We start from the raw sequence: 27,340 nt of genomic DNA, 5'->3' as shown, positions 1-27,340 counted from the left end.
CCATTTCAAATCTCCACTTCAATAGAACTCGAGCTTTGTTCACATATCATTCAAAAATATGGCAACTGTCCACAGCAGCATTTTACACCAGATTTTACGCTAAACGAAACAAACACTCTGAACTTTATGTTCAGATTCATGCTATGGAAGTATGATGCAAACCTTACATTTCAAACAATATGCAACACAAACATAATGCTTCATGGAAGATTCATGGTTATGTTAGTCAAAATCTTTTCTTTGATTTGTATCAGATAACTTCAAGTCATACCCAGCCCTCCAAAGTCATCACTGCTACAGACAAATGATTAAAACACGCTGTAAGCAGTTTTCAAGGTTCCTGCTGATCTCAACATTTCTTTCATCCCCCACAGGTGACACTCAGCAGACTTAAAACCATCTTTGGCAAAACTGCGTGTTTACATTCAAGCAGTCAAACTCCCACGCTGTGGAGAAAGCAGACCTAAATGTTTCAGTCAAACCTTTATACAGAGCAGTTACAGGCTCGAGTAAATGGGGGTTAAATGTGATTACATAAGGACATGTACAAAAATACCTTTAATACATCAATATCTGAAATTTCCCCCATTATTAAAAAAATAAAACATCAACCCTGAAGTAAATACCAGTTTGCGTATGACGCATGCAGAAGAAAAACACTAACCCATGACCTACAGGGCCAGTTTTTCTGGTTTCAGTTTTCCCAAACAACAATGCGCAGGTGAGGCACAGTCAGCAGTGTGGAAAGATGTGACACCTGCAGTTCTGCTGTCGGGACTGGAAAGTTTTTTTTTTTTTATCTCTGACTAGTCACGCAAAAACCTTACAGTGGCTCAGAACGGTTTTTAGGACTCTTTAAGGGTCAATACAACAACAACAATAACATAAAACAAACATCTTTATTTATCCCGTCATAGTTTGGTTTGATGTCAGGATTTGGAGGTTTTTCCTGCCCTCACCTTGAGCCTCGTGATAGACCAGCAGCCTGTCCAGGTTATACCCTGATTCTCACCCAATGACACCTGGGAAAGGCTCCAGTCTACCCGTGACTTGAAATTAGATAAGCAGAAGTGGATGGATGGATGGATGGATGGATGGATGCTTCACACACTGTCAGCTGGCATAGGCTCCAGTCACACTATGATGCGGGTGAGTTTAGAAAATTAATAGACGTGTAGATGCTGCTGGAGCTTTTGTGGAGCACAATTTGTTTAAAATAGTTTATATTGCTCCTGCAGATATTTGCAGTTTTCATTACTACTGCTTTCTGCAGGATAAAATGACCCAAAATGGTACTCCAACAACCTCATTTGGACTCATCTAAACCAGTCAGCCCCCTCACTGCACTGATAAATCCCAATTTGACCACGCATCTGCAGGATGTGCTGGAAAACCACACAGACCTACAACGAAAGGGGCCACTGTCATGGAGCACGACTGAGTGCTACCCAATATTAGGCAGGTGGTTTAAATGTTGCGCCCAATCAGTTTATATCTAAAAATATCCTAAGCAGAGATGAAGTTAAATCGATCTTCCTATTTGAAATCCATCTGTGTGTGTGTGTGTGTGTGTGTGTGTGATTTAGGGGAACCGTCCCTCCTGAGGTATCCTTCTTTTGAAGCTCGTTTCCTTGAACTTCAAATCTGAGATTCTCACTGTGCTTCGAAGCGGCCACTCTTTAACACTGGTGCGCACTGCTGCAGGGGCAGACACCAGCAGAGATCCACCTAGCTGCTTCCATAACCAGCTGGACAGCTGGAAGACAAAGATCACCTTGTTTCCCTGAGACAACCAACTCCATCAGTGCAGTGTTAACCACAGTCTTAAAATCTTAAAAAAGGTAAAAATATGGTGAAAATTTACAAGCTTACATTCCAGAGGTGGGCTGAGATTGCTAGTCTTTGATTACCATCACTAAAACAAAGAAACAACAACAACAAAAAAACCCCCTTCAATCTCAAAACAAGTCCTCTGAGAACTGATTTAATTCCCGGTGTAACCTGTGGCCACTTCTCCATTACCCATGTCCAGCCTCAGAACATGCGGGCAGTCATAGGGAGACACCACTTCTTCAACTGAAACACACTCTGTCTTCTCAGAGTCATCTGCAGAGTCATCATCTGTACTGTTTCTGTCAGAGATCAACCCCACATCCTCCATATCTGGCTCACTGTAGTCCAGATGTTGTGTTCCCATGTCGAGGCAACTGGCAGACTTGCAGTCAGAGCCAGCACTGCTGTCCTGGAGATCCTCAGAGTGGTTGGGGTACCCTGAGCTGACGGGAAGGCTTTTGTGTGGGTCGCAGATGTGGACTGAACTAATGTCTGGTCCGGCTGGATTTTTATGCACCAAAGGCTGTCCCCCCTCATTTGTTCTCTGTGAGGTAACAAGCAGACAGGCACAGACAAAGCATCGCCCACGAGGTTAAAAACAGCTAAAGCAGCATCATTACCAGTGCTCTGATTCATTCATTTATTTTAATTGGACACCTTACCAGAGACTTGGGTAAAGACTTGAAGGACTCCATTGTCCAAGCTTGCACCTTACAGATGCAAGCAATTAGCACAAGGATAGCAAGGAAAACGATGGACAGCAGCACAACTCCGAGCACAATCTCATGGAAATTTTCTAAAAAAGCAAAACCAAAACAAAAAAACATGAATTCAGGAACTAAACTAAACCCACATCAGCTGGTTCTGTTTTATATAGTATGATATGATAAGCTCATATAGGGCTGTATTATTTAAGCTACTTTAGCTTTGCACTGTTGCTGCACATTTGCCACCCTTTTCACAACCTACCTCCAACCCAGCTTGGGAAGATCCCAGAACACCTCTAAATATAAATGATTGCAGATGGAAATGACCTTCATTCAAATATAAAGTTCCAGTCTGAAATATACTTTAGTTTCACTGTGTGAAAATTTTGTGCTGAAGCAGTGATCGCTGATCTTAGACAGGGGAGAGCTGCTCGGTCGTAGGAGGTGGCTTCATTGATCTCTTCAACATGTATTTAACATTTAGTCACAGTATCAAATTCCGACTAGTGTTGCATAGCAGCGTACTTCCATACAGAAGTCTCTGAGAGGAACCAAAAACAAAAACAAGTCCCAGATCACAGCAGCATCGCAGTGAAAGCCTGACCAGCTGAAATGTGAACCAAAAACTGGCAAACATGTTAAATTTATGCAAATATCCATTCAATGCTCTTTTATTTTAGTATGACGTTCCCAAACCACTTCCAAATTTCCTTCTAGGTCTGCTTCTGGACAGGATCTGCAGCACACCCTGTTAGGGTATAAATAGCTTTACATCTGTCAGTGTTTCAATGTTTGCATCCAAATCCTGATATTGTATCTGAAGCAAATCAATAAGAACACAAAAAGCAAATTCGTGAAGATCTTGATCTCTGTCACACTGCCATTAATGGAATGAGAGCCCCACCCAGTTTTTGCATTAGGCCTGTGCAAACACAGCACTGTTTCCTGCTGTCCTTTATTTGTTTGTCACTCAAACCAGAAGCCTCTGTCACGCATCTCTGAGAGGAAAAAACAAACAAAAAAAAACCCGCTCTTCACACCTCTCGGTTTATGATGGTCACAGATCTTGGGCGTCTTCCTGAACTCCATCTGCTCAACACCAATCCGGAAAAACATCATTCCTGTCAGCGTGACACACTTCTCCGCACCCTCGTGGAATGAGACATCACATTTGCAAGTTTCTTCCTTTGAGCACGATCCTTTAAAGCTTCCCTGAAAGTCACACAAGAATATATTAAAGTTGATTATTCAAGTTAAATACAAGGTGCAAACTATTATTCCTACTTGTATTTTATAAAATCACATAAGGCCCCGTGTATTAGCAGTTTCCTTTTTTTAAAATAAATTAGTAAAAATATATAATACACAGTATATTTATTGTTGCTAGTACTTTGGTTCTTTTTTCTTTTTTTTTTTTTGACCTGTCATGTCTGGCAGTTTTCGCAATCGGAATGATAATCCGAAGGCATTATTGTACCAAACATATTTTCTTTTACAAGTCGTGCTCTATAATTATTTTCTATAGGCTATTCTTGTTAATTGTATTTATTTATTCTTGCCAGATCTGACAGGTAGGGAAAGAAGAAGAGAGAGATGGAAAGCAAAAAGGAAAAAAGAAAAAGGGAAAAAAGGAAAAAAAAAGGGGAGGGGGGGGGTAGAAGATAAAAGCTACACATACATACACCTTCACACACACACACACACATACATACATACACACATACATACACACATACATACATACACACATACACACACACATACACACACACACACATACACACACACATACACACACACACACATACACACACACACACACACATACATATATATATATATATATATATATATATATATATATATATATATATATATATATATATATATATATATATATATATATATATATATATATATATATGCATATACACACACACACATACAGTCTTGCTGTAGTTTGTAGTAATGTATATGTGTTCCTCTGCCATGGAACGTACTCAATAATGAGGGCAAGAAGCTGCAACCACCCTCCCACAGGATCCAGAGGCAGGCAGAGAAAGACCCAGGGGACCCGGGTCATCCACGGCCCACCAGGAGCACAGAAGACCTGAGACCACACATCCCAACGGCAACTGCGCGCACACCCCAGAGGAGGAAGACCCCAGACGGGGCCCCCACAGTCAACGGGCAAGAGCCCAGAGAGCCATAGGCAATGAGCAGCCCGCCCCTCCAGCAGGCTGGCCCCCCCAGCACGGGCCGAGAATGCAGCCCCGAGGCCCTGAGGCCCCCGGGAACCGCCCGACACCCAGCAGAGCCCCCCCAACGCCAAAGAGGCCCGAGCCACCCCCAGGCCACAGCCGCCAAGGGAGTGGGACATAAGCCACGCCAAGACATCCGGCCATGCACCCCAGGACCCCCAGGCACCCACACCCCAGGGGCGGCAGTGACAATCCGTGGGGAGCAGCGGGGAGCGGTAGGCAGGGATGACTCCTGCCCTCCGCAACCGTGTCCCACAGGGGCCAAGGCTCAACAAGCCACAGACCCAGGACCAGCTATCCACACGCACACACGTCATATATTCATACATGCCAGTCACACACCCATGCTCACATACACGGACCATACATGGACATTCAGTGTGGGCAAGCAGTCACCAGCACCGAGCCAGCGGCGCCCCAGAGAAGCAGCCAACCCAGCCCCGAACTACTAGCCAGTCCCCACCCCCGGCAGGGTGCATGAAACCCGGGTGTGGGAAGACCCGCCCACCCCCTCCTCCCACTCAAAATGGTTGGGGTGATATGTTAGGTGTATGTGGGTGCATGTATTGGGAGAAATGTGTATGACTGTGTGAAAGCTACAGTGCTATTAAAATTGGGGGACAGATGTAACATGTGCACTGGACAACAGCGCCCATCCACACCATCCCCCCAAGGCCCTCAATGTCTAAGATGTAGATAAAATTGAGGAGCAGGCAGCAGCGAACAAATAAGTGGAGCCACTTCAGCAACTCCACCCACTAGCCACGGTGTGATACACCTGCCCCCCAAGGCCCTATGTGTACTATGATGTGTTGTGAGCTGTACAGTGTAATTAAAAAAAAAAAAAAAAAAGGGTGGGGTTGGGGTGGGACATCATGCAATGCAGTGAGCAGAGTCAGGGAATTGGCCCCACTCGTTGCGGCACCCACCAGCACCCACCTGCCCCCCCCCCCCCCCCCCCCCAAGACCCTATGTGTGTGTTGTGTTGTTGATTGAGTAGGAGGAGGGGAAGGGCCAGGATACATATGACCGAGAGTAGAGACTACTTGGGTTGTTATTTTTTTGGTTCTTTGGTTCTTTGATAAGTACTGCATTTTAATCATCTTTTATTTTCATTCTATCATCTTTTTATTTTCAGGTTTTTATGCTTTTATCTTCTATGGTAAGCACATTAAGTTTACATGAAATGTGCTATATTCAAAAAGTCACCTTTGCCATTAATAATTTAAGTCCAACAGACATTAGCACATGAATTCTGCAGTCATAGCCAGTGTTGAAATATATGCACATGTCTCTTATTACCATTGTTTCATTTGCCAAAAATAATACACAAAATAAATGTCTGGTGTATGGCAGCGACCCCTTACCTGTGTAGTAGAGACTTTGAAGTCCAATGTAGCAGCATCTGTGTTCACCTGCTTCAGTTCTTTGTAGAAGTAGAGCGGATTCTTGAAACCTACTGTGCCCATCAACTCATCCACTTTTATTTCTACTGAAGGAAAATCTAAAGAACCTGAACAGAGACATTTAAATGTAATCTCTCTCTCTGTTAGTTAAATCATGCAAAAACCCACGAGCTGCATTACTTACATTTTGTCTCAACTGTCTTGATTCTGTTAAAGGAGAAAGTATTTGATGACACAGCTTTGGACTGGTTGCCTCCCCGTATAGCTGCTATAGTGACATGCATAATCTTCAGGTATCTCTCTTCCTGTTTCCAAATGCAGTTGCTCAGGTCGTACTGATGAGCTGTGGTTTCAAATGTACAATTCCTGAATAAAAAGAAAAGAAAAAATAAGGAAATGTCAGAATAATTCAATGGATAACTAGAAGCACTCAGAGAGCGCAAACCTCCGCCAAGGCCATAGGGTCAGTGACGCTGTAATACGTGTATATAAATACTGTGAAATAATCTTTCATCTTTCCCAGACAACAATAACCCACTATCCCGCAATAGTGAAGAATCCTTAAAAAAATTTCCTGGATCCAGATCGTGATCCGGATCACCACCAAAATTTAATCACTTCTTCCTCTTGTCATTTCCAACCACTCCACAAAATTTCATCGAAATCTGTTCATAAGTTTTGGAGTAACCCTGCTGACAAACAAACAAACAGACAAACAAACCAATGCGACCGAAAACATAACCTCCTTGGCGGAGGTAATAATAATAGACTAAACCTAATGGAGAAAGTGTGTTGTTACTCAAAAATGTCATTTATGATTGTAATAGAGTCTTGGAGTTCGCTAATGTTGACAAACCGTGCCCCACAAAGCGATAGCACAGCAGCACATTTAGGCACCCTGATCACACAGAATGAAACAAGCACCACAAAGATGAAATTATATTTGAACATAATGTAGCACAACAGATGTTTTCTCACCATGGATGGATGTTTCCCCTGAAGACCGTTTGGGATTCTTCTGTGCTGTAATCCCAGCGGACTGAGACGTTAACATTTTGGCAGCTCACGTTTACATTAGCTGGAGGTGAAACTGCAAGTAAAAAAAAAAAAAAATTGAGAAAATAGAAATAACTGAAGAGCCATTTGTCTCAAACTGGATGTTTAGAGAAATACACACACACACACACACACACACACACACACACACACACACACACGGAGTCCATGTCTTAACTGGTCTCTTTGGCTTGTTTTGGCAGCAAAAGGGAGACCAACACAATATTAGGGAGGTGGTCATAATGTTATGCTTGATCAGCCGACATTCTGAGCTCAATTATATTAGCTACAGGAGCAGCCTTTCAGTTTTGCTTCATGGTGTCCAAATCATTTCTTGCATATAAGCTACACACTCAGGCGTAGGGAACAATGTGGCGCATTTAGAAAAAGAATGCCCTTTTAGTCAAGAGCTCTGTATGGCTGTTTTCTGTGAATATCTGTCATACCCAGGACACACTTGAAAGAGAGATTTTAATCTCAATGTGTTTTTTCTTCCTTGTTAAATAAAGGTTTGAAATTGAAATTGAAATTGAAATTTTAAGGTTGCAATATTCACTTTCTCTTTCAGCAGAAATAAATATTCAGCTTACCATCACTGATATAAATGGGGTGGACACAATAATAGAAACACCTGTCTGTATCAACTGTATTAACTGTTCTCCAGACAAAATCAGAACCTCAGTAAATAAATAGAGATAGGACTTACTGCAGGTTTGTTGTGTTACACTGTTTGGCTGAGGGGATGTGAAAAACTGCCACCTGAAATGTTTATTTTATTCTTTTATTATGTCACCATCCAGTGTAGGGGGGGGAGAACTCTTCAGGGAAAACACCTGTAGGACAGGTTTGCATCATTTCTCGGCCAAAGCCGGGCAAACCAACCTGAAGATATAAATCAACTGAAGTTGCGTTATACCCACACCACTGCTTGCTGTTTTTTTAAGGGGGTGGGGATAGGTTTTTCTTCCTTTTTGTCTATGATACCAAAGAAAACATTGGCTAAAATTTCAGCTTCCACCCATGGAGGTGGAAAAATACATTTATCATCGAAGCCAATCAGATCTGTACAGACAGAGTTCAGTTACAACACCACTGTCACTGTCTGGCTGTGTTAAACTGTAAAACATGCTTTCTCTCAAGTAAGTGTATGACAGGTATGGATGTCACCATACTGGTTTCTCTCCAGCATTACACATTGTTAGTCAACTTCTGGCTCACTTAAAGGGAAAGAAAATCAAGCAAAAACAACAACCCAAAAGGTAATCTTCAAAAAAAAAAAAAATTGGCCCAGCATGATTTGGCAGCATGGGCAGAAAAGGTACATTTACAGCCATTGCTGATCCATGCAAAATGAAAGCCAAACTCAGAAAGACAAGGTTGCATCAGGGTGGAAACGGTGAAGATTAATTACGCCAGGAACATGCTGCTGCCCATGGCTGCCAACCAGAAGACGCGTGCAGCTGTTATGTGACATGGACAATTTCTTCTGCAAAATGATAGTGTGAAATAGTGTGATGTAGTAGTGCTACATCTGATTATGTCAGCTTTGATGTTACCAAACTATCAATCCATCTTCAGCTTCGATCAAGTTGTCGTTTTGGTGAAATCATCTTGTCTTACTGTCATCAAGTAAAATCAAACCTGCCACCTGCTCTGATTGTTTGGTATACAGAGATGCTGGGTTCAACTCGCCAATCTGCCCCTTGGACCATTTAACAATCTGATTTAGTTTCTATTCTTTACAGATAAATATCTAAACCCCGACACAGAGGAAACAGAAGAAAGACATTCGATGAAAGCATGATGAAATAAAATCAGCACGGTTTTGTCAGTGTGGAAATAAAGTTTCCTCAAACATGTTGTGCTCAAAACAAAGGCAACTAGAAACAAAAACACTGCTTCACATGAATAATTTCTATACTTTGAAACTAAAGATAGGACTCATTGCGCACACAAAGTCATCAACGACTGGGCTGGAACTGGTCTCTTTGTCCTAGAGCCATCTGCATACTTTAAACTGATCCTGTTGCTATACCTGCTCTGACACATACTTGTGTACAGGATAAATAATGGTAGCAGCACGCATCCCCGTGGGGAACCAGTTGAGGGGTAAACTTGTTTGGACAGAAGTACATTTATCTGGAATCTTTGATTCCTGGTAGTTCAGAGTCAAGAATCAAGCCACAAAATTATTATTCAGGTCAAAATTCTCCAAAAGCCTTCTGATTAAAATATGAGGCTAAATTATACTGAAAGAAAAATGAAACAGTAATGAAGCATGAAACCCTTTTCTTCTCTAACTACACTGCTCAAAAAAAATAAAGGGAACACTCAAATAACCCATCCTAGATCTGAATGAAATATTCTCATTGAATACTTTGCTCTGTACAAAGTTGAATGTGCTGACAACAAAATCACACAAAAATCATCAATGGAAATCAAATTTATTAACCAATGGAGGCCTGGATTTGGAGTCACACACAAAATTAAAGTGGAAAAACACACTACACGCTGATCCAACTTTGATGTAATGTCCTTAAAACAAGTCAAAATGAGGCTCAGTATTGTGTGTGGCCTCCACGTGCCTGTATGACCTCCCTACAGTGCCTGGGCATGCTCCTGATGAGGTGGCGGATGGTCTCCTGAGGGATCTCCTCCCAGACCTGGACTAAAGCATCCTCCAACTCCTGGACAGTCTGTGGTGCAACATGATGTTGGTGGATGGAGCGAGACATGATGTCCCAGATGTGCTCAATCGGATTCAGGTCTGGGGAACGGGCAGGCCAGTCTATAGCTTCAATGCCTTCATCGTGCAGGAACTGCTGACACACTCCAGCCACATGAGGTCTAGCATTGTCCTGCATTAGGAGGAACCCAGGGCCAACTGCACCAGCATATGGTCTCACAAGGGGTCTGAGGATCTCATCTCGGTAACTAATGGCAGTCATGCTACCTCTGGTGAGCACATGGAGGTCTGTGCGGCCCTCCAAAGAAATGCCACCCCACACCATTACTGACCCACTGCCAAACTGGTCATGCTGAAGGATGCTGCAGGCAGCAGATCACTCTCCACGGCGTCTCCAGACTCTGTCACGTCTGTCACATGTGCTCAGTGTGAACCTGCTTTCATCTGTGAAGAGCACAGGGCGCCAGTGGTGAATTTGCCAATCCTGGTGTTCTCTGGCAAATGCCAAGCGTCCTGCAGGGTGTTGAGCTGTGAGCACAACCCCCATCTGTGGATGTCGGGCCCTCATGCCATCCTCATGGGGTTGGTTTCTAACTGTTTGTGCAGACACACGCACATTTGTGGCCTGCTGGAGGTCATTTTGCAGGGCTCTGGCAGTGCTCCTCCTGTTCCTCCTTGCACAAAGGCAGAGGTAGCGGTCCTGCTGCTGGGTTGTTGCCCTCCTACGGCCTCCTCCACATCTCCTGGTGTACTGGCCTGTCTCCTGGTAGCGCCTCCAGCCTCTGGACACTACGCTGACAAACACAGCAAACCTTCTTGCCACAGCTCGCATTGATGTGCCATCCTGGATGAGCTGCACTACCTGAGCCACTTGTGTGGGTTGTAGAGTCCGTCTCATGCTACCACGAGTGTGAAAGCACCACCAACATTCAAAAGTGACCAAAACATCAGCCAGAAAGCATAGGTACTGAGAAGTGGTCTGTGGTCCCCACCTGCAGAACCACTCCTTTATTGAGTGGTTCTGCAGGTATTGAGTGTCTTGCTAATTGCCAATAATTTCCACCTGTTGCCTATTCCATTTGCACAACAGCATGTGAAATTGATTGTCAATCAGTGTTGCTTGCTAAGTGGACAGTTTGATTTCACAGAAGTTTGATTTACTTGGAGTTATATTGTGTTGTTTAAGTGTTCCCTTTATTTTTTTTGAGCAGTGTATTAGGTTCAACAAGGTTACTGTGGTATCTTATATCTTGCATGTGCAAGCAAGCTGCATTAAGTTAAGCATGTGCTCAGTTTTCCTTAAAAATCACTGACTTCACCAGTTTTTCAGTGTAATGTCATCACCACAGATGTAAGAGTGGCCGATTTGAATTCATTTTTGTTACATGGATACATGGATACATAGATTTAGGAACAGGAACTACCACAGCATTTTCCCATAGCAGTACCAAATAGTCACTGAAATATTAAAAACACTTCTGCCTTTCAACTTCCAAAATCATGCTGCACTTTAGCCAGTTCATTCACCGACATCCCCCCCCCCCCCCCCCCCCCCCAAAAAAAAACAAAAACAAAAAAAAAACCAAAATTACAACAAAGATGAGCCCTGAATCCACCAGAGAGGGCTGCAGATTTCAGTGCTAACTGCATGCTTTTCCATCCCCGTGTGTTTCTGAGAAAGGAATTATTTCCAACACATGTCTAAGAAACACACAGACCCGAAGGAAGAGGAAGGAGGACCTTGTGACAAGTTAAGACACAACAGCCAAGAGACATCAACTGAACTGAAAGGCAGTGCTGTAAGTGCCTGCATTCAAGCTTCTAACATTTGTGACCAAATTCTTAATATGTAAAACTCAGTCATTTGAACATACTTTATTTTAAGAGGTAACAAATCCAAGGAGAAACATAGCTTCAGTTTAATGCTACCAGTAATGAGAGAAAATACAATTGTTGTTGTTGGTTCTAATATATGACTGTAGGGCAGAAAATTCACTAACGTATGGAGGGTAATGCACAGTTATGCTACCCCTACAGATTTAGGGGCTGATTTCATGGTGTCTTGAGCATATATATGAGAATCATCTCAAGGAAAATATTGGATACTGAGAATACACTTTGCTTCTGTGCAACAAATTTCAGCTTGTTGTCCAAGTACGACTTTATTTCACATGCTCACCGCGTATGTTAATTATGAAGTTCCACAGGGTTCTGTGCTGGGACCATTTCTATCTACACTATACATGCTTCCCTTAGGCAGTATTATTATAAAGCATTGCATCAATTTTCATGGTTATGCAGATGATACCCAGCTTTATCTATCCATGAAGCCAGAGGACACATCAATTAGTTACACTGCAGGCATGTCTTAAAGACATAAAGGCCTGGATGACCTCTGATTTCCTGTTTCTAAATTCAGATAAAACAGAAGTTATTGTGTTCGGCCCCACAAATCTTAGAAACATGGTGCCAAACCAGATACTTACTCTGGATGGCATTACTTTGGCCTCCAGTATCATGGTAAGAAATCTTGGAATCATTTTGATCAGGATATGTCCTTCAATGCACATTATGCAAATATGTAGGACTGCTTATTTGCATTTGTGCAATATTTCTCAAACATCTTCTCTCAGACTGATGCTGAAAAGTTAATTCATGCATTTATTACTCCTTAGGCTGTTTTATTGTAGTTCATTATTATCAGGCTGTCCTAAAAGCTCCCTGAAAAGCCTTCAGCTGATCCAAAATGCTGCAGCTAGAGTACTGACAGGGACTATAAAGAGAGAGCAGATTTCTCCCATATTGGCTTCTCTTCATTGGCTCCCTGTTAAATCCAGAATTTAATTCCTCACATATAAGGTCTTGAATAATCAGGTCCCATCTTATCTTAAAGACCTCATAGTACTGTATCACCCCAATAGAGCATTTCGCTCTCAGGCTGCTGGCTTATTTGTGGTTCCTAGGATACTTAGGAGTTGAATGGGAGGCAGAGCCTTCAGCTTTCAGGCCCCTCTTCTGTGGAACCAGCTCTCAATTTGGATTCAGGAGACAGACACCCTCTCCTTGCTTATGCTTGTTACATTAATTGCGGATTCTGAATTGGCCATAGTTATTAAAGTGAGAGTTGTCTTTCTCTATGTCTTAGGTCTGTGACAAACTTGTCTTGTCAAACTTGTGACTTGTCCAGGGTGTACCCTGCCTCTCTCTCTATAACAGCTGGGCTAGGCTCCAGCCCGACTGCAACCCTGGATTGGATAAGAAGAAACTTGATGGATTCCTGGATTTTGTTCATTATACTTCTACCTGCCCCACTGAAGAGCGCCTGTCAGATATGGCACCAGAGCTTCCTTTCTTCTTTTTTTTTAAACCAAATTTTTATAAACTTACTGGTTTTCTTTACTCTGGGATCCTATTAAAAGTAATAGAACTTTCCATGCTATCATGGCAAAGTTCTACCTTGATACTAACATGTTTTTAACGGCACATAAAAAAAAACAAAAAAACTGATACTCAGTTTTGCAGGCTTACTGCTGATAGTAAATGATAATACTAGAACCAGAACTTTATTCTCAAAATGCACAAAATGATGTGACTCTCACACTCCTTGATATGCTAGCAAGCTAAATATTTCAGTAGCACAAAAATAATTTAGTAGCGCACAGAAGTGCAGTTTGATTTTTTTTTGGTTGAAAACATTTAATAATGGTCAGAAATGCATTTATTTAGTTTGAACGGCAACAGGACTGGTTCTTTAATTAAACAATGTTCTGACATGAAAGAATCCTCACAAATAATGTAATGAACAAATTATTCACTTTTTAATATCAGCCTTAAGTTAAAAAAAAACCTATTAAAATATGCTTATTCAGTTTGAAACTCTAATCTAATAAATCAAAATAAATAATCAATAAAAAAAATAATAACCAAAAGAAATAAATAAAAGTGATACCTCTTATATTTAATAGACAAGCTGTGTGCCTCTTTACAGCCCTGCATTTAGCCAAACAAAAGGTTAAAAACATTGTCCTAAGCAGAAGAGCCAAAATGTTTTTTCTGCCTCTCATTTGAAATTCATTGCAAATTGACTTCTTGTCCAGTAAGTAAACTTTATCCTCTGTATGAAAGTAAACTGACAAACAGCCATATTCATGGTAATATTCCCGACAGAGTTTCTGACTCCTGCCGCTGCTCCGGAGCCGTTCAGAGGGGGGCGGGGGGAGCGCTGTGGCATGACGCTACTATGTTGGGCCTTCAAAATAAAAGCCCGCGTGTTAAAAATTTTTCTCCTCCGCGGTGTAATTTTTGGGAAATGCGCCTGTCTCCAATATTGGGGGGGACACACGTACCCCCCCCCCCCGGTTCCTACGCCTATGACTAGAACAATATTTGCCTTCTTTGCTGCTTTGTTTATCCTGTAAGTATCAAGAGTGCCTGGTCAGGAGTATGAGTATGTCTGAACATTATACCAATAGGTGAATGAGTCTTTCCAAAAGGACGAGAATTAACCCACCATTTTTGATTTCCCCCTAGATGTTACATAATAAAGGTACACTGAATTTTTGTAATTGATGGATGGTGGAGACATGAAATACTCCCACATTAAGACAGCTGATTGACTGTGGAAATGATCGTGTGATTTTTAAAGATTTTGTCTACCATCAATATGAAATTGACTTGACTTATACCACTGCAGTAATGGCCAAATAAATTCATCCCAATGCTTAGGGTGTGGTGGAGGTAAGAACTCTGTGTAGGCCAGTCAACTTTCAGAGTAAATATCTTTCTTTATGGACCTGGGTTTAGGTACAGAGCCACTGTCATATTGAAACAGAACAAGCACAAAATTAGAATAATGCTATTGTCTCAAATTCCAATAAGCCCCACAAAACCAACCACATAAAAATATATATGCCCACATAGTTTTGACATATGCTGAGCTGGTGTATCTAATGCATATTTGATGAAATAAAGTTTGAGGACATTAAAGCAGTGCCATCCACCTGACCTATTCAATTCTATGAATCATACAGTGTAAGCTCATGCAGTCATTTATCAGCTGTTCTTATCTGAGATTTCTTCACAGGTCCAAAGAGAGCTGGTTTATTAAGACCTCACCCTCTCTTTACAGTAGTTTGCAAACAATCAGACAGTTCATAGTTAACCTTTGGTTTATAATATGGGACGTTTATGCGGTTATTTCGGTGAATTCTTTTTTCCACACCATGAAATGATCTGGAAAATTAGATCTGTGCTTCAGAAGCGCAGAATGTCAATGCGCCAGAAGAGGACCGGTTATCTGCGGTCCTATAAATAGAACAACAAAGCAGCTAACAGGGAAACGAGAACTGAGGCAACAAGTTATTCACTGAATGAAACTGTTCCCAAAGGTTTCTGTCAAAGGCTACAGGCAACAGAAATATCTGATTACTAATTAAACTGATCATAAAATCGCTGCAATTAAATGAACATAATCTCAGCCACAGCTGGCAGTAGCTGCCTGGACCTTGAACACATTTATCACTTTCAAATGCTTCACAGTATCATGCAGTTTAAAGAACACACCCCATTCACACACACACACACACACACACACACACACACACACACACACACACACACACACACACACACACACACACACACACACACACATAATTACAAATGCCCATAACATGTAACACACGTTTTGTTGAGCCTACAGTACAGAATGATATGATGATATTCACCATAATAAACTATAATAATCAAGGAACCCCTCCAACAACAATTTTTGCTCCATCTTTATCTTAAAGCGTCACCAAGCAGACTAATTATTGCAGGTCTGGAGATGAGCCTCCAGAAACAGTGATTTGAAATAATAGCTACATCCCACGGACACTGATACAACCAACATAATGAGAACAAGCAAATGTTTGATCCTCTGAGATACGCAAACTAATTACACACACAGTTAAAATGTCACCATTTTCATAATTATCAAAAAAACAAACAAACAAACAAAAAGCCTAGTTATTCAATTAGGGAAAAAGGTTACTGAAGTATCAGACTATCTTTACTTAAACCTCTGGAAGCTAGACTCCGGTATTCCCTTTTCTTATTGAAATCTTTGGTGCCATCATGCAAGATCTAAAGAGCATTCCGAGGCTCCAAGGAACAAGCGGTTTATGTGTGTGCCACGGGATTAAAGAAATATCTCTAAATGATTGGAAACTATGTGAGTTAATTCATCTACAAGAGGCACAGATTTCAAATGATCACCAGTTTGAATGCTTGCCCCAGCAAACCCAGCTCAGCTTGTCAGACACCAGTGATTAACTTTGAATTACATGCTGGTATAAATAAAGCTTGATTGACTGAGTGTATGATTGATGATTGCGTTCTAATTCAATCAAATATGTACATGCTCTCTAATGTACCGACTTCTCACTTTAACAGTACTGGGCGGGAGGTTTGAAATAATAATTCAAGGATTAGTATTTATGGGGTCTACATACCAATCAGGGCAGAAACACCGCCGACCAGAAGGAGCAGAGCCGTGAACGCGTCGTGCAGAGACATGGTTCCGGCTTCGACTGTTTAATTTCAGCGTCCTCTTCAGAGCTCGAGAGCCAAATTAAATAGGTAAAATTTCAACTTGCTCTCATTGAAGAAGCAGATTTGTCACAGCAACATGTTTCATTTCTCATCGGTGAGTTTTTCTTAAAGTTCAATAGTTGTACAAAAAAATTTCAACAGAAATCTGCCGACAAGAAGTGACGCACATTCTCCACAACTGCCCCTCCGGCGTCTTAGCGTATACTGACACTGAAACAAACCACCTGGGAAACACCTGGATGGCATCAACGGAAGATGTTTTCAAAATAAAAGCTTTTAACAGTTTAATCCAGTCTTTGAGTGATGACGTAGAATTCCATTTCCGTGTCCAAACTCTCCTGGGTTCAGTACTCTGCAATTTTGGGCCCTTCGTTGTTTTGACCGATCCGAATGTAATAGTGAAGTGACTGGGCTGCCGTTGCTGTCCATTTATGGGCATCTGGACCCAGAAATGACATCGGACTTAAAGACCGGATTGCTTAAGGCTTCAACATCTGTCTTACGCCTGAAAGAATGCGCAGTAGAGAAAATACCATAACATTAGTAATGTACAAATAAATGCTTAAGAAAGTCTGGAATAATTCAAATTATTAATTATATACATTATCCAAAAAAATTACACATAACTAATACAAATATTTATAACATATTACAAGATAACTAAAACAATACAATACAAACATGAAAACTGAGCATATTATACATATAATGCAGTTGTTTAAACACTATACATTATAGCTTATTGAAAAGAAAATGCTATAAATAGATGCACATTTAAAATACTATCCACTGTTGTATGTCGCCATCTACAGTTTCAAATTCCAACATGACATTTGTCTTTTTTTAAACACTTTGTTAAACCTGTCTGTCTTTTTATTTGGCCACCTCTTACACACTGCAGGACATAGGCAGTATATGCCATTACTGTAACGCTGCAGTGAAATATTTTGATCTCAAAAATGTTACATGGAACACAGTAACAAATATTCTTCAGAGTATTTAGCAGCACTGTGAGTCCTGAATTATTTCCATCATAAATGAAATCTATCATATGTTAATGGCATAAATATTGTTTAGAATGACTTTATTTTCATTTTCATATAAAGAAGAATCATGTTAAATCCTGTGACTGATTAAGTTTCCCATGCTAACCCACCCTGCTGCCTTACTTTGCAACCTCATTTCCAAAAGTTATTCGGACACTGATTTAATCAAGTGTTAGTGTCTTTGGACCTTAAGGATTAAATTTATTTTCATAGAACCACTGAGCAATCCAAGTTCAGGTTGTGTGGGTCACAATGTTTGTCTCCATCTAGTGGTTAATCAGAGTCACTGCAAACCAGATCACTGCCTTTACCTAGCCGGGGGGTCGGCAACTTTATTACAAACAAGCATTTTAAAGCAATTCTTGACACAAAACATTAATCTAGAGCCACAAAACATATTTAATGTGATATCTGCTTATTTACGCTATCTGTTGCATGTTTGCGGTTTTAAACTTTAATTTTTTAAACATATTTTGACTAAAGAATTTCCCATCTTTAGGCCAATAAAGTAGATCTGTAGCCTATTCCAGCTGTTATAGGGAGAGAGGCAGGGTGCAAACTCTTGTCTTTGTCTTATTTACTGTATTTCCATTCATGTTTGTTCATTTCAATAAATAACTGCACCTGTTTCCCATTTTCCCAGCAAAATCATACTGTAAAGGGCACACCACATGTATGTATGTTTATATAGTTCCCATTTCCTCCAAGAAGACTGGACCAATCTTGATGAAATTTTGCATCATCATTGCCTGGGGTACTGTGAGTGCTGTGAGTCTATAAATATCTTGTACAAATCCCATAGTTGTGTATGTATTTGTACATTTGACACTTGGACAATGTAATGTCAGATTAGAATGATGTCACAAGATAATGTATCATAGCCTCAAACTATAATGATCGTAATGTATGTACGTTTATATGTTCTGTGTCTCTGTGGCACGGGGGGAGAGGCAGTCAAAGACTTTTGCACAGAACTGCTAGAACTGTTAATCCTGTATTTATTTGATTACAAACAAAAGAGAATAATTGTTCAAGTAATAATTGTTCAGCATGTTCAAGTGGAACTGAGCACCGTGAGTCTTAGCTGAGTTGGTGCAAATTAGGGTTTAATCCCGGGATCCGGGATTCCCGGGAAATGCGATCAGAACAATTTCCCGTTTCCCGGGAAACGTTAGACGGGAAACCGGGAAAAAAGTCGCGCGCGTCGATTTGACTTTCAGAAAGAAAAGAAAGCTTCAGAATGTTAAATTTAAGGAAATATTGAGAGAAGGGTTCGTTTAATGCGAAAAGCATTACTCTTCATTTCAGGCACGTTCAGCCTCCGTTTAAGGCTTCAGCCTTCATCTCAAGCGTTTTAATAGAGGTATTACACAGTTGTACTTTTTTCCTCTTTAATTTGTTGAAATCGTAGGCAATGTGTTTACCCTAAGGTATTTTGTATTATATAATTTCATATTATTATATATTGTTATATTGCATTATATAGCCTATAAAATATGCCTGCCCTGAACAATAAAGAAATATCTGTTTAACTTCGAGTGTTTCTTTTCCTCGTTTGCAGCCGCTTACTAACAATCATGAATTAGGATACGGGCCTAATGGGTGAAGAAATGATCATGAAATAGATTGCTTTAACATATTTCGCTTTTAAAATGGAGTTGAGTAAAATGTATATTTTTTAGGCTATAATGATTGGCCAGTTTTTCAATAGACGATTCACAGCGAACCTACTTTAACCCTCAGACACGGTGTTATAAATTTGCTGTTGCCAGAATGGCAATGACCAAGTCGTGGAGCATTACTCAAGGCCCTGTGTTATGTCATATTATAGTGTAGTACGGTAGTTAACTTTTCAATGACTATTACAGCGTTCCACTGGTGGAGATATAGCGTAACAGATGTCGCCACGACAGCGTGGCTGAGCCTTTATCAATGCTGTGGACATGAACCGTATTGTTTTGCACCAGCAGTTGTAAAATAGCTTGGTATAATTCCATGTACAATGGAGGAATATTCGAATTATATTTGTTAAGGGAGTGTTGAGGAACGATACAACACCGCATAGCTCGAGCACTCGAATGTCGAGATGTAGGTTTTATTGCGTTAATCAAGCCGACGTTACCCCCTACTGGGCATAACAGGACATAGCTGGAAAGCTACCTCTACAATATCACAATAGGTTAAGGCCGACACAGGCTACAGAAGGCCTAATTAAAATAAAAAAATAAATGAACTTTTTCCCGGGATTCCCGGGAAATGGCTCGTCATTTCCCGGGATTTGATTCATGTCATTTTCGGGAAAAATATTAAACCCTAGTGCAAATGAATCAAATTTGACTAAGTCTATTCTGATACTATGTAAAACATACAGCAGCTTAAACACTTAGAAAACAGTAAAAGAAAAGAAAAAGCACATTTAAATTAAATTTCAATTAATTTTATTTTCCAATTTGTTTTTGACATTTTTTTGAGTTTCATGGAAGAAACCCACACTGTAAACCCAGATTTTGATTCGACTTAAAAATATTGAGTTCATATTACTTAAAATTGCCTAGTATGTGAACATTACTTGTTAATACTGAGTAAGCTGAACTGTTTCATGTCCTTATTTATTGTAATTGTGTTTTTAAGTCCAATCAACAGCTCCTACCGAAATAAACTGAGTTTATGTTACTTAAATATCTGTCATTTTGCAACATTACTTATTAATTCTGAGTAGACTGTACTTTTTGATGGTCTATTTTATTGTAATCATGTGTTTGAGTTCAAACAACTTAATATCATCAGGTTTTGCACCCTGCTAAAAATCTAGTTGACATCATTTTTAACAGACAGGACTACTGAGCAGCAGCACAGTGGCGTAGTGGTTAGCAGAGGTGCATCACAGTTAGAATGACACCTAAAAGGCCTGGGTTCGATTCCACCTTGGCCCAGTCCTCTCCCTCTCTCTGTGTGGAGTTTGCATGTTCTCCCCATGCTTGCGTGGGTTTCCTCCGGGTACTCCGGTTTCCTCCCACATTCCAAAGACATGCACTTACTGGGGTTAGGTTCATTGGCTACACTAAATTGCCCATAGGTGTGAATGACAGCGTGAATGTGTGTGTGAAAGGTTGTTTGTCTCTGTGTTGGCCCTACAACAGGCTGGCGACCTGTTCAGGGTGTACCCCGCCTCTTGCCCTGTGACAGCTGGGATAGACTCCAGCCCCCCCACGACCCTGAACAGGATGAGCGGAAGCGAATGGATGGATGGATGGATGGACAGTTCAACATCATAAGAAATATCACTGCTACAGGCAGCATGGTGGTGTGGTGGTTAGCACTGCTACCTCACAGTTAGAATAGCTATCTAATAATTTGGGTTCGATTCCACCTTACAGTGCAGGAACAATGAGAGAACATGCAAGCATGCATACCAGAGAGAGGCTGGGGAAGTAAAATACCCCCCAGCCTTCCTCCAGTAACAATTCAGTTTGATCCTATATATACAGTACCAGTCACTGGTACTCTGTATATATATATATCATCAAATCAAACCTTTATATTGTCAGGCAAAAGAGAAAAAAAAACCCAGCAGTCAAAACGACCTCCTGTGAGCAGCACTTGACAACAGTGGGAAGGAAAAACTCCCTTTAACAGGAAGAAACCTCCAGCAGAACCAGGCTCAGGAAGGGGCAGTCATCTGCCGCGACTGGTTGGGGGTGTGTGTGTGTGTGTGACTGTAAAGTCAAGTCTGTGAATTTCACTGTCCAGACCTCTTAAAAAGATTCACAACATTAGAAGCCCAGTGTGAAAATGTCTTCCTGAGGGTTCTGCACAGTGATCTTTTTGGAGGTGAGGGCGTTGTTTGTTCGCTCCTTTCTTCTCTGTGAGGTTCTGGTGTTTGACTCTCAAACACAGGAGAAAGGTTCCCGGGATTGAAAGGGTTCCATGTATTCTTAGAGGTCTTGTACTTTTCGAGCTGTGATATTAAAGTCACTGAAACAGCTAAATCAAATGCTTCATCACCTGATTCCATGGCAGCCTGCAGCACATATTTGGATCTAAATTTCTGGCACAGACTTTTGTAAACAGGGATGTGCAGGCTGTCAACACTTTGTAGGGGAGCAAAATCCAGCATGCCCTCAGTCAACTCTGTTACACTGTACACTAACTGATCGAGATCCACGTTTCCTAAGAATGTTCTGGTTTTAGTAGCAATGTGGTCAACTAACTTTGCAAGAACCACAGTGAGACCGGTCTTGTTGTCTAGGTACTCAGGATGTGGCGGACATGATGAAAAAGTACCTATCGAGTGGGAACTTATGACATCATTTGATTCTGAGCAATCAGAAAGCTGTGGCTCTGGCTCAGGATTCAAATCATCCAGGAGTTCTGACTTCTCTGATAAACAGTTACTTAATCCTGAGATTTCTGTGCTGTCCTCCTCAACGTTTTCAGCATCCTCAGAGTCAACACACCAACACTCCTGGGAGTTACAGCGTGGGCATACCAGCTCGTCACATGACTCAACAAGTGCTTCCAACATGTCTTTAAACAGTTTTCCTATGGTACAGACAATTTGTAAAGTGGATTTTACTCTCGGCGAGTCACATGTGTTCAGGGAAAAAGTTGACCCTGTGACTTGTGCCAGTAATGAGTTTACTTTTTCAGTAACCTCTGCTGAAAACAGTCTCACTAATTCATCCAAGGTGTCGCAGCTTCCCTCTGCTATTCTCAGGGCTTCAACAAAATACTGATTAAGGCTGTTTCCAAAGCAGGCCTCGATATTCTCCTCCATCACTCTGAAATTTCTGCACCCACCCTGCACAGTTACATCATCGCCACATGAACGCTTGTGGCCCAAGGTCGAAACTACAGTCTCCAGGACCAAGTTGCTAACAGTACTCATAATTGCATTGCACATTTCCGACAGCAGAACGACAGCTTCTGATCCACTGTCATTGGTATCCAAAGACTTCCATTCTCTGAAACAAAAAAAACAGACAAATATGGTTGAGCAAAAACAAACCTTTAACCAGCGTATGCATGTGTATATTTAGTCATAATTATCTGCTGCTTGTTTGCTTGATGACTTTGAACTTGTGACTTACTCATATGAAATACCATTCAGACAGGGGCTGATGAGTTCCTCAAGGAATTCCAGAGCCACCTGAAAATCCCAGCAATCCAGTGCTCCAGTTTCTCCTGACATCTAGAAAGACAATCAGATTTTTAGGTACTACTGACACATCAACAGAATGTTCTGCAATAATCACTGTTAAATTTAAAAAAAATAAATTAAAAAGCTGGCTGCATCCAAGTAGATAATATACAGTACATATATGTGATTTCTCAATAACAATTCAATGATTTCTTTCTGTTACGAAAAATCTTTGCAGCGCCTGAGAGCTCTGGGTTCTATTTACGGGTTAGGCAGATCAAATGCTTTTGATGTCCAATCTCATTGTACATCCTGTATAATGACAATAAAGGCAATAAATTCATTCTGTTCTGTGTGACGCAAATATTTTCTATGCATGCGCCTCTCGGGTTCCATGCAGTATCGCTTCCAACTTGTGACCAATCGCTGCGCCAAGTGTGTGTGTGTGTGTGTGTGTGTGTTTGTCTCTGCAGCACCAAGAAACCATCATTCTGATCAAAACCATTACTGGATGTTAATCCTCGTTCTTCAGCACAACATGGGCCTCAAAGTGACGATGACATCGTCTGCAGGTTTGCTGATTTGATACTAGCCCAACTAACTGGTACACTGACACCCTCAGAAATACACTACACCTCCACGTACGTCTTGGTTATTGCTGAAACTTTGTATCACCATAAAGGGTTTTTCCCCATGTCTTTGCTTAAATTGGTAAATAGAGTGGAGTCAACATGATTTATGAAGGGCTTATATATAAAATATAGCAGTAACCTGTTTTTCAACAATCTTTAGGAGTCTGTGTTATTGTACCTACATGATAATCAATCTGTGATTTTTGACCTCTTCTAATATCTTTATAGAACTGTGATGTTATATTTGTTGTGTTTTCTGCAGCCTTCTGAGCCAGATTTCTGTTTAAAAAGACATTTTTAATGTCAATGACAGTTTTTACCTTGATTTAAAAAAAAAACAAGTACAGAAAAGTCATTTTGCCAAAAACTGAGTGCAGCTTCTACCTTGTGATAGAAATGCTGTTTCTCACTCAAAATGACCTGATATCATTCATGAGAGTCATGTTTGACACATGTTTGACAGATTATAGGTGAACAAGTCATTTACAGCTTTTAGATACAGGCAGTCATTTTTTGTCCAACACTGGAAATTGCTTTTTGGCAGACAATCACTTTTTGGAGCAAAACTGGCAGTTGTATAATGTAACTAATCAAGTAACTTGTAATCTAACTTAGTTACTTCTAAAATTAAGTAATCTTTAAAGTAACTAAGTTACTTGTTAAAGGGGTAATCATATTACCTTTTCAAGGTAACTATGCCATCACTGCTGCTGACTTAGTGAAACATACTGTAGGGATATATACAGAGTGCTTTATATTCTCTGGGTCACTGGGGTGAGGGTGAGACCTGTTAGATCTTAGGTGTGCGTTTGAGGCTTTTTGAGAGTTACCAGAGGGAGCGCTGCTCCTCATGACACCTATAACACTATGTTATTCTTCAGCAGTGTTTTATGACAGGTACATTCCTCAAATGGAGTTCTGTAGGCCCCCACCCTCGCGCTCTTCTGGCCAGGAGGGGGTAGAGATAAGACTTGGCTAAGTGGAGCGGTACTAACGATGTTATCCTGGCAGATGTTTGAGTAGAAATGGTCATCATTTGTGATACCTGTCTGAACTGTCATAAACCAAAAGGTAACCCTGTGACGTGTGAGCCTTGAACACGTGACTTTAGAGTAGGCAGCCTGCACCGGAACCTGCTCGTTATTATTTGTAACCCTGCCTGGTGCCCCTTCTTTGTGCTCTGTCTAGAAAATGAGCAATAAAGAAATACTGGAAAAATAAACAACCATCAAACCATTGCCCCCCCCGTCATTTGACCTCGCCCTGACCCGGTCCTGCACCCTTCAGTCTGTGGAAGAGGGGAGAGGACGAGTTTCACATCTCAGGTAGGGGCTTGTATTGACAAACGTGTATTTTGTCATACTTTATATTGGATAATGTGTTACTTTAATCACGAAAAGGCCATCTTAGCCTTCCGGTGCTGCTCACAGAAAATGGAGAAAAGAAGTGGTGAAAAGAGGTTCCAATGTAAAGGTTTCTGTCGACTTAAAATGTGTACACCTCACTAAGTATATAGCTGCACTCCTGCATCTAGCTGCCTGGATGACTGAGAATCTTCATTAAACCAACCCTACGAAAAGCAAACTTGTGCATAAAGAAATGAATAAGCTAAAGAAATGGATCATTTTGTGATGGCCCAAACTCTGCCTCATGGACCCTCTCCTGCACTCTCTGCCTGATCAGATCGCTCCCCTGCTGCTTCTGCCTCTGTCTCCTCCTCATCCTCGCCATGTGGATTGCTCTATGTGGCCAGGATGAGGAGGAGACACGATCTTTCTCACTATAGCGTGATGGACTGCAGACTGCAGAGCAGCTAACTGCCAAAACATCTACTTTCATAGGGGTGCTCACAATTTCTGGTGAGCAGTTAATCAAGTGTATTTGACTATCAGCTCCTTGCTGTCACTTTCCCACTTAATTGCCATGGAAAAATTAAGGATATACTTATTATGACCCTGCATTTTAGCTTTGTTTAATAAGTAATGACACAGTCTAATGTCATGCTGTTAATTTGAACTTGGATTTAAAGAAGTTTACAACCTGAAAAAGACCAGAGGATTATTTTTTTTAGAATATCCTGACATGTAAAACCTTTGAATTGAAAGCGGATGTTTTTCTTTTTTCACATGAGTTTGTATCTGTGGCAGCATCAAGCTTCAGCGCTGCATCGATCCAGCTTTGTTTAGTTTTTGTTTTCTGGCTGCAGAAAGGATCATGCCCATCCAGTGAACACCTGATGGTTAACATGGGGTCTGCAAGCTGAACTGGTGACGACACACGGTTTAAGTTCCAGCTTCATGAACATCATGTCCATGTGTGACTCCATCCCATCCTGAGTACGCTCTTCAGTCATACCTGGACTCTGACACTCTTGATCAGCAACAGAATGACAAGGAAGAGAAAAAACTGCCACAAAGAAACAAAACTTGCAAAACAACTGCATGAATATAAGCTAACCAAAAGAGAGAGAAAACACAGACGTGGAATTGCTTCGGAGACACTCAAATGATTGCAAAGAGGCAACAAATTTACCACAAACTCAAAACAGCATCTGGGCATTATTCCAATCATGCCTGTGCATGCATGGGTAGAATTAAAGCACTGTTTCCACTTGAGATGGAGACAGACTCACACTCTGCACACATTTCAATGAGAAAACACTTAAAGCTCATTTTCTCTTCCTGCAGAACATTCAGATTAATGTTTACATTTGTCACAGAGTTCAGATTGATCTGCTAACAATAAGATATGTGCTGTTGCAGAACTAAACTGACACTTTTGACCTGCCATCATATTTTGCAGTGAATTTTCTCCTTTTCCATATTAAAAAGCTGTTGCATTATATTACAAGTATAAAGTAACCCTATATTATACAAATGTGCAGACTGTAAAACAATTTGAGGTCAATTTTGATTTGATCAGTTTATTTATTTGACTGTTCTCTGTCACCTCAATTTAAGTGCTACAAGTTGTGACTGCCTTCATTAAAAAAGAAGAACGCGGGCTTATTAAAACTTTGTTCTTGCTTAATGTGAGCATCCACCCTAGTAACAGAGTGTGTGTGGCAGGAAAAGGGAAACACATATAGGGCCACTTTAATGTTTTCAACTTTGAAGAAAAAATATCATCATTACAGACAGAAATATAACACCAATTCCAAAAATGTTGGAATGCTTTGCTTGTGGCTTGAAAATAATTATAATAATAGTTAATTCATTAATCAAAAACAAAACAAAATGCAATGATCTGCAAATCTCACAAATCGTATTTTTTTTTTTTTTATTTGACGGTAGCGACACATCTCAAAAAAAGGGGTCAACAAGAGGCTGGAAAAGTAGGTGGTACTAAAAAGAAAAGGCTAGAGGAACATTTTGCAGTGCAACTAATTATGTTAACTCGCAACAGGTCAATAACATGAGTGGGCAAAAAAAGAGCATTTTAGGGCAGCAGAGTGTCTCAGAAGTAAAAAGAGGCAGGGGTTTCCCAATCTGCAAAAAACTACTAATTGTGGAACACTTTTAATAAAAATCATCTTCAATTTGTGCATCTCATCATCTAATTCCAGTAATCTGGGAAAATCTGTGTGTGCAAGGGACAAGGCCATCAGGCAGCGCTGCATTAAAAAGAGGCCTGATTTAGTCATGGAAATCAGTGCATGGGCTCAGGAACACTTCCAGAAACCACTGTGAATGCAGCTCACTGTTAACACTCTTTCTCAGCGCTATAATAAGTATTGTTTCCAGTGGCAGAGGGCAGTACCAAGCTCTGATAAAGTCAGTGCACACCACTTGCCCGTATAAACTGATGATGAAGAGGAACATCCAGCTGTTAAAGAGCCAAATTGGAGCTAAAGGATGCCAGTCACATGTTGGTCTGCGTTTCTTGGATGTGTAAATACATGTCTCTGTATTGTTTAGCATTTCTTTTCCAAATTGTGACAAATCTTTTCCTGACTCAGGAGAAGGTCACTGTAAAAATG

The 27,340-nt window shown here is 40.8% G+C and overlaps 1 protein-coding gene across 1 annotated transcript; it reads right to left on the bottom strand.

Moving 5' to 3' along the window:
* Positions 1-4: 4 nt before the first annotated feature.
* ifngr1 (interferon gamma receptor 1) lies at positions 5-16,737 on the bottom strand. The gene is made up of 7 exons (XM_030736064.1): positions 16,444-16,737; positions 7,186-7,297; positions 6,392-6,573; positions 6,169-6,314; positions 3,581-3,752; positions 2,496-2,629; positions 5-2,377 (listed from the first exon to the last, which is right to left on the bottom strand). Exons 1-7 carry the CDS (start codon positions 16,505-16,507, stop codon positions 1,985-1,987), a joined length of 1,203 nt encoding a protein of 400 aa, XP_030591924.1. The 5' UTR covers positions 16,508-16,737; the 3' UTR covers positions 5-1,984.
* Positions 16,738-27,340: the final 10,603 nt, after the last annotated feature.

The sequence above is a fragment of the Archocentrus centrarchus genome, chromosome 1 (genome assembly GCF_007364275.1).
Source record: "Archocentrus centrarchus isolate MPI-CPG fArcCen1 chromosome 1, fArcCen1, whole genome shotgun sequence".
Classification (NCBI taxonomy): Eukaryota; Metazoa; Chordata; class Actinopteri; order Cichliformes; family Cichlidae; genus Archocentrus; species Archocentrus centrarchus.
The sequence above is the reverse complement of the archived record's forward strand: the minus strand, read 5'-3'. Positions and strand labels throughout refer to the sequence as shown.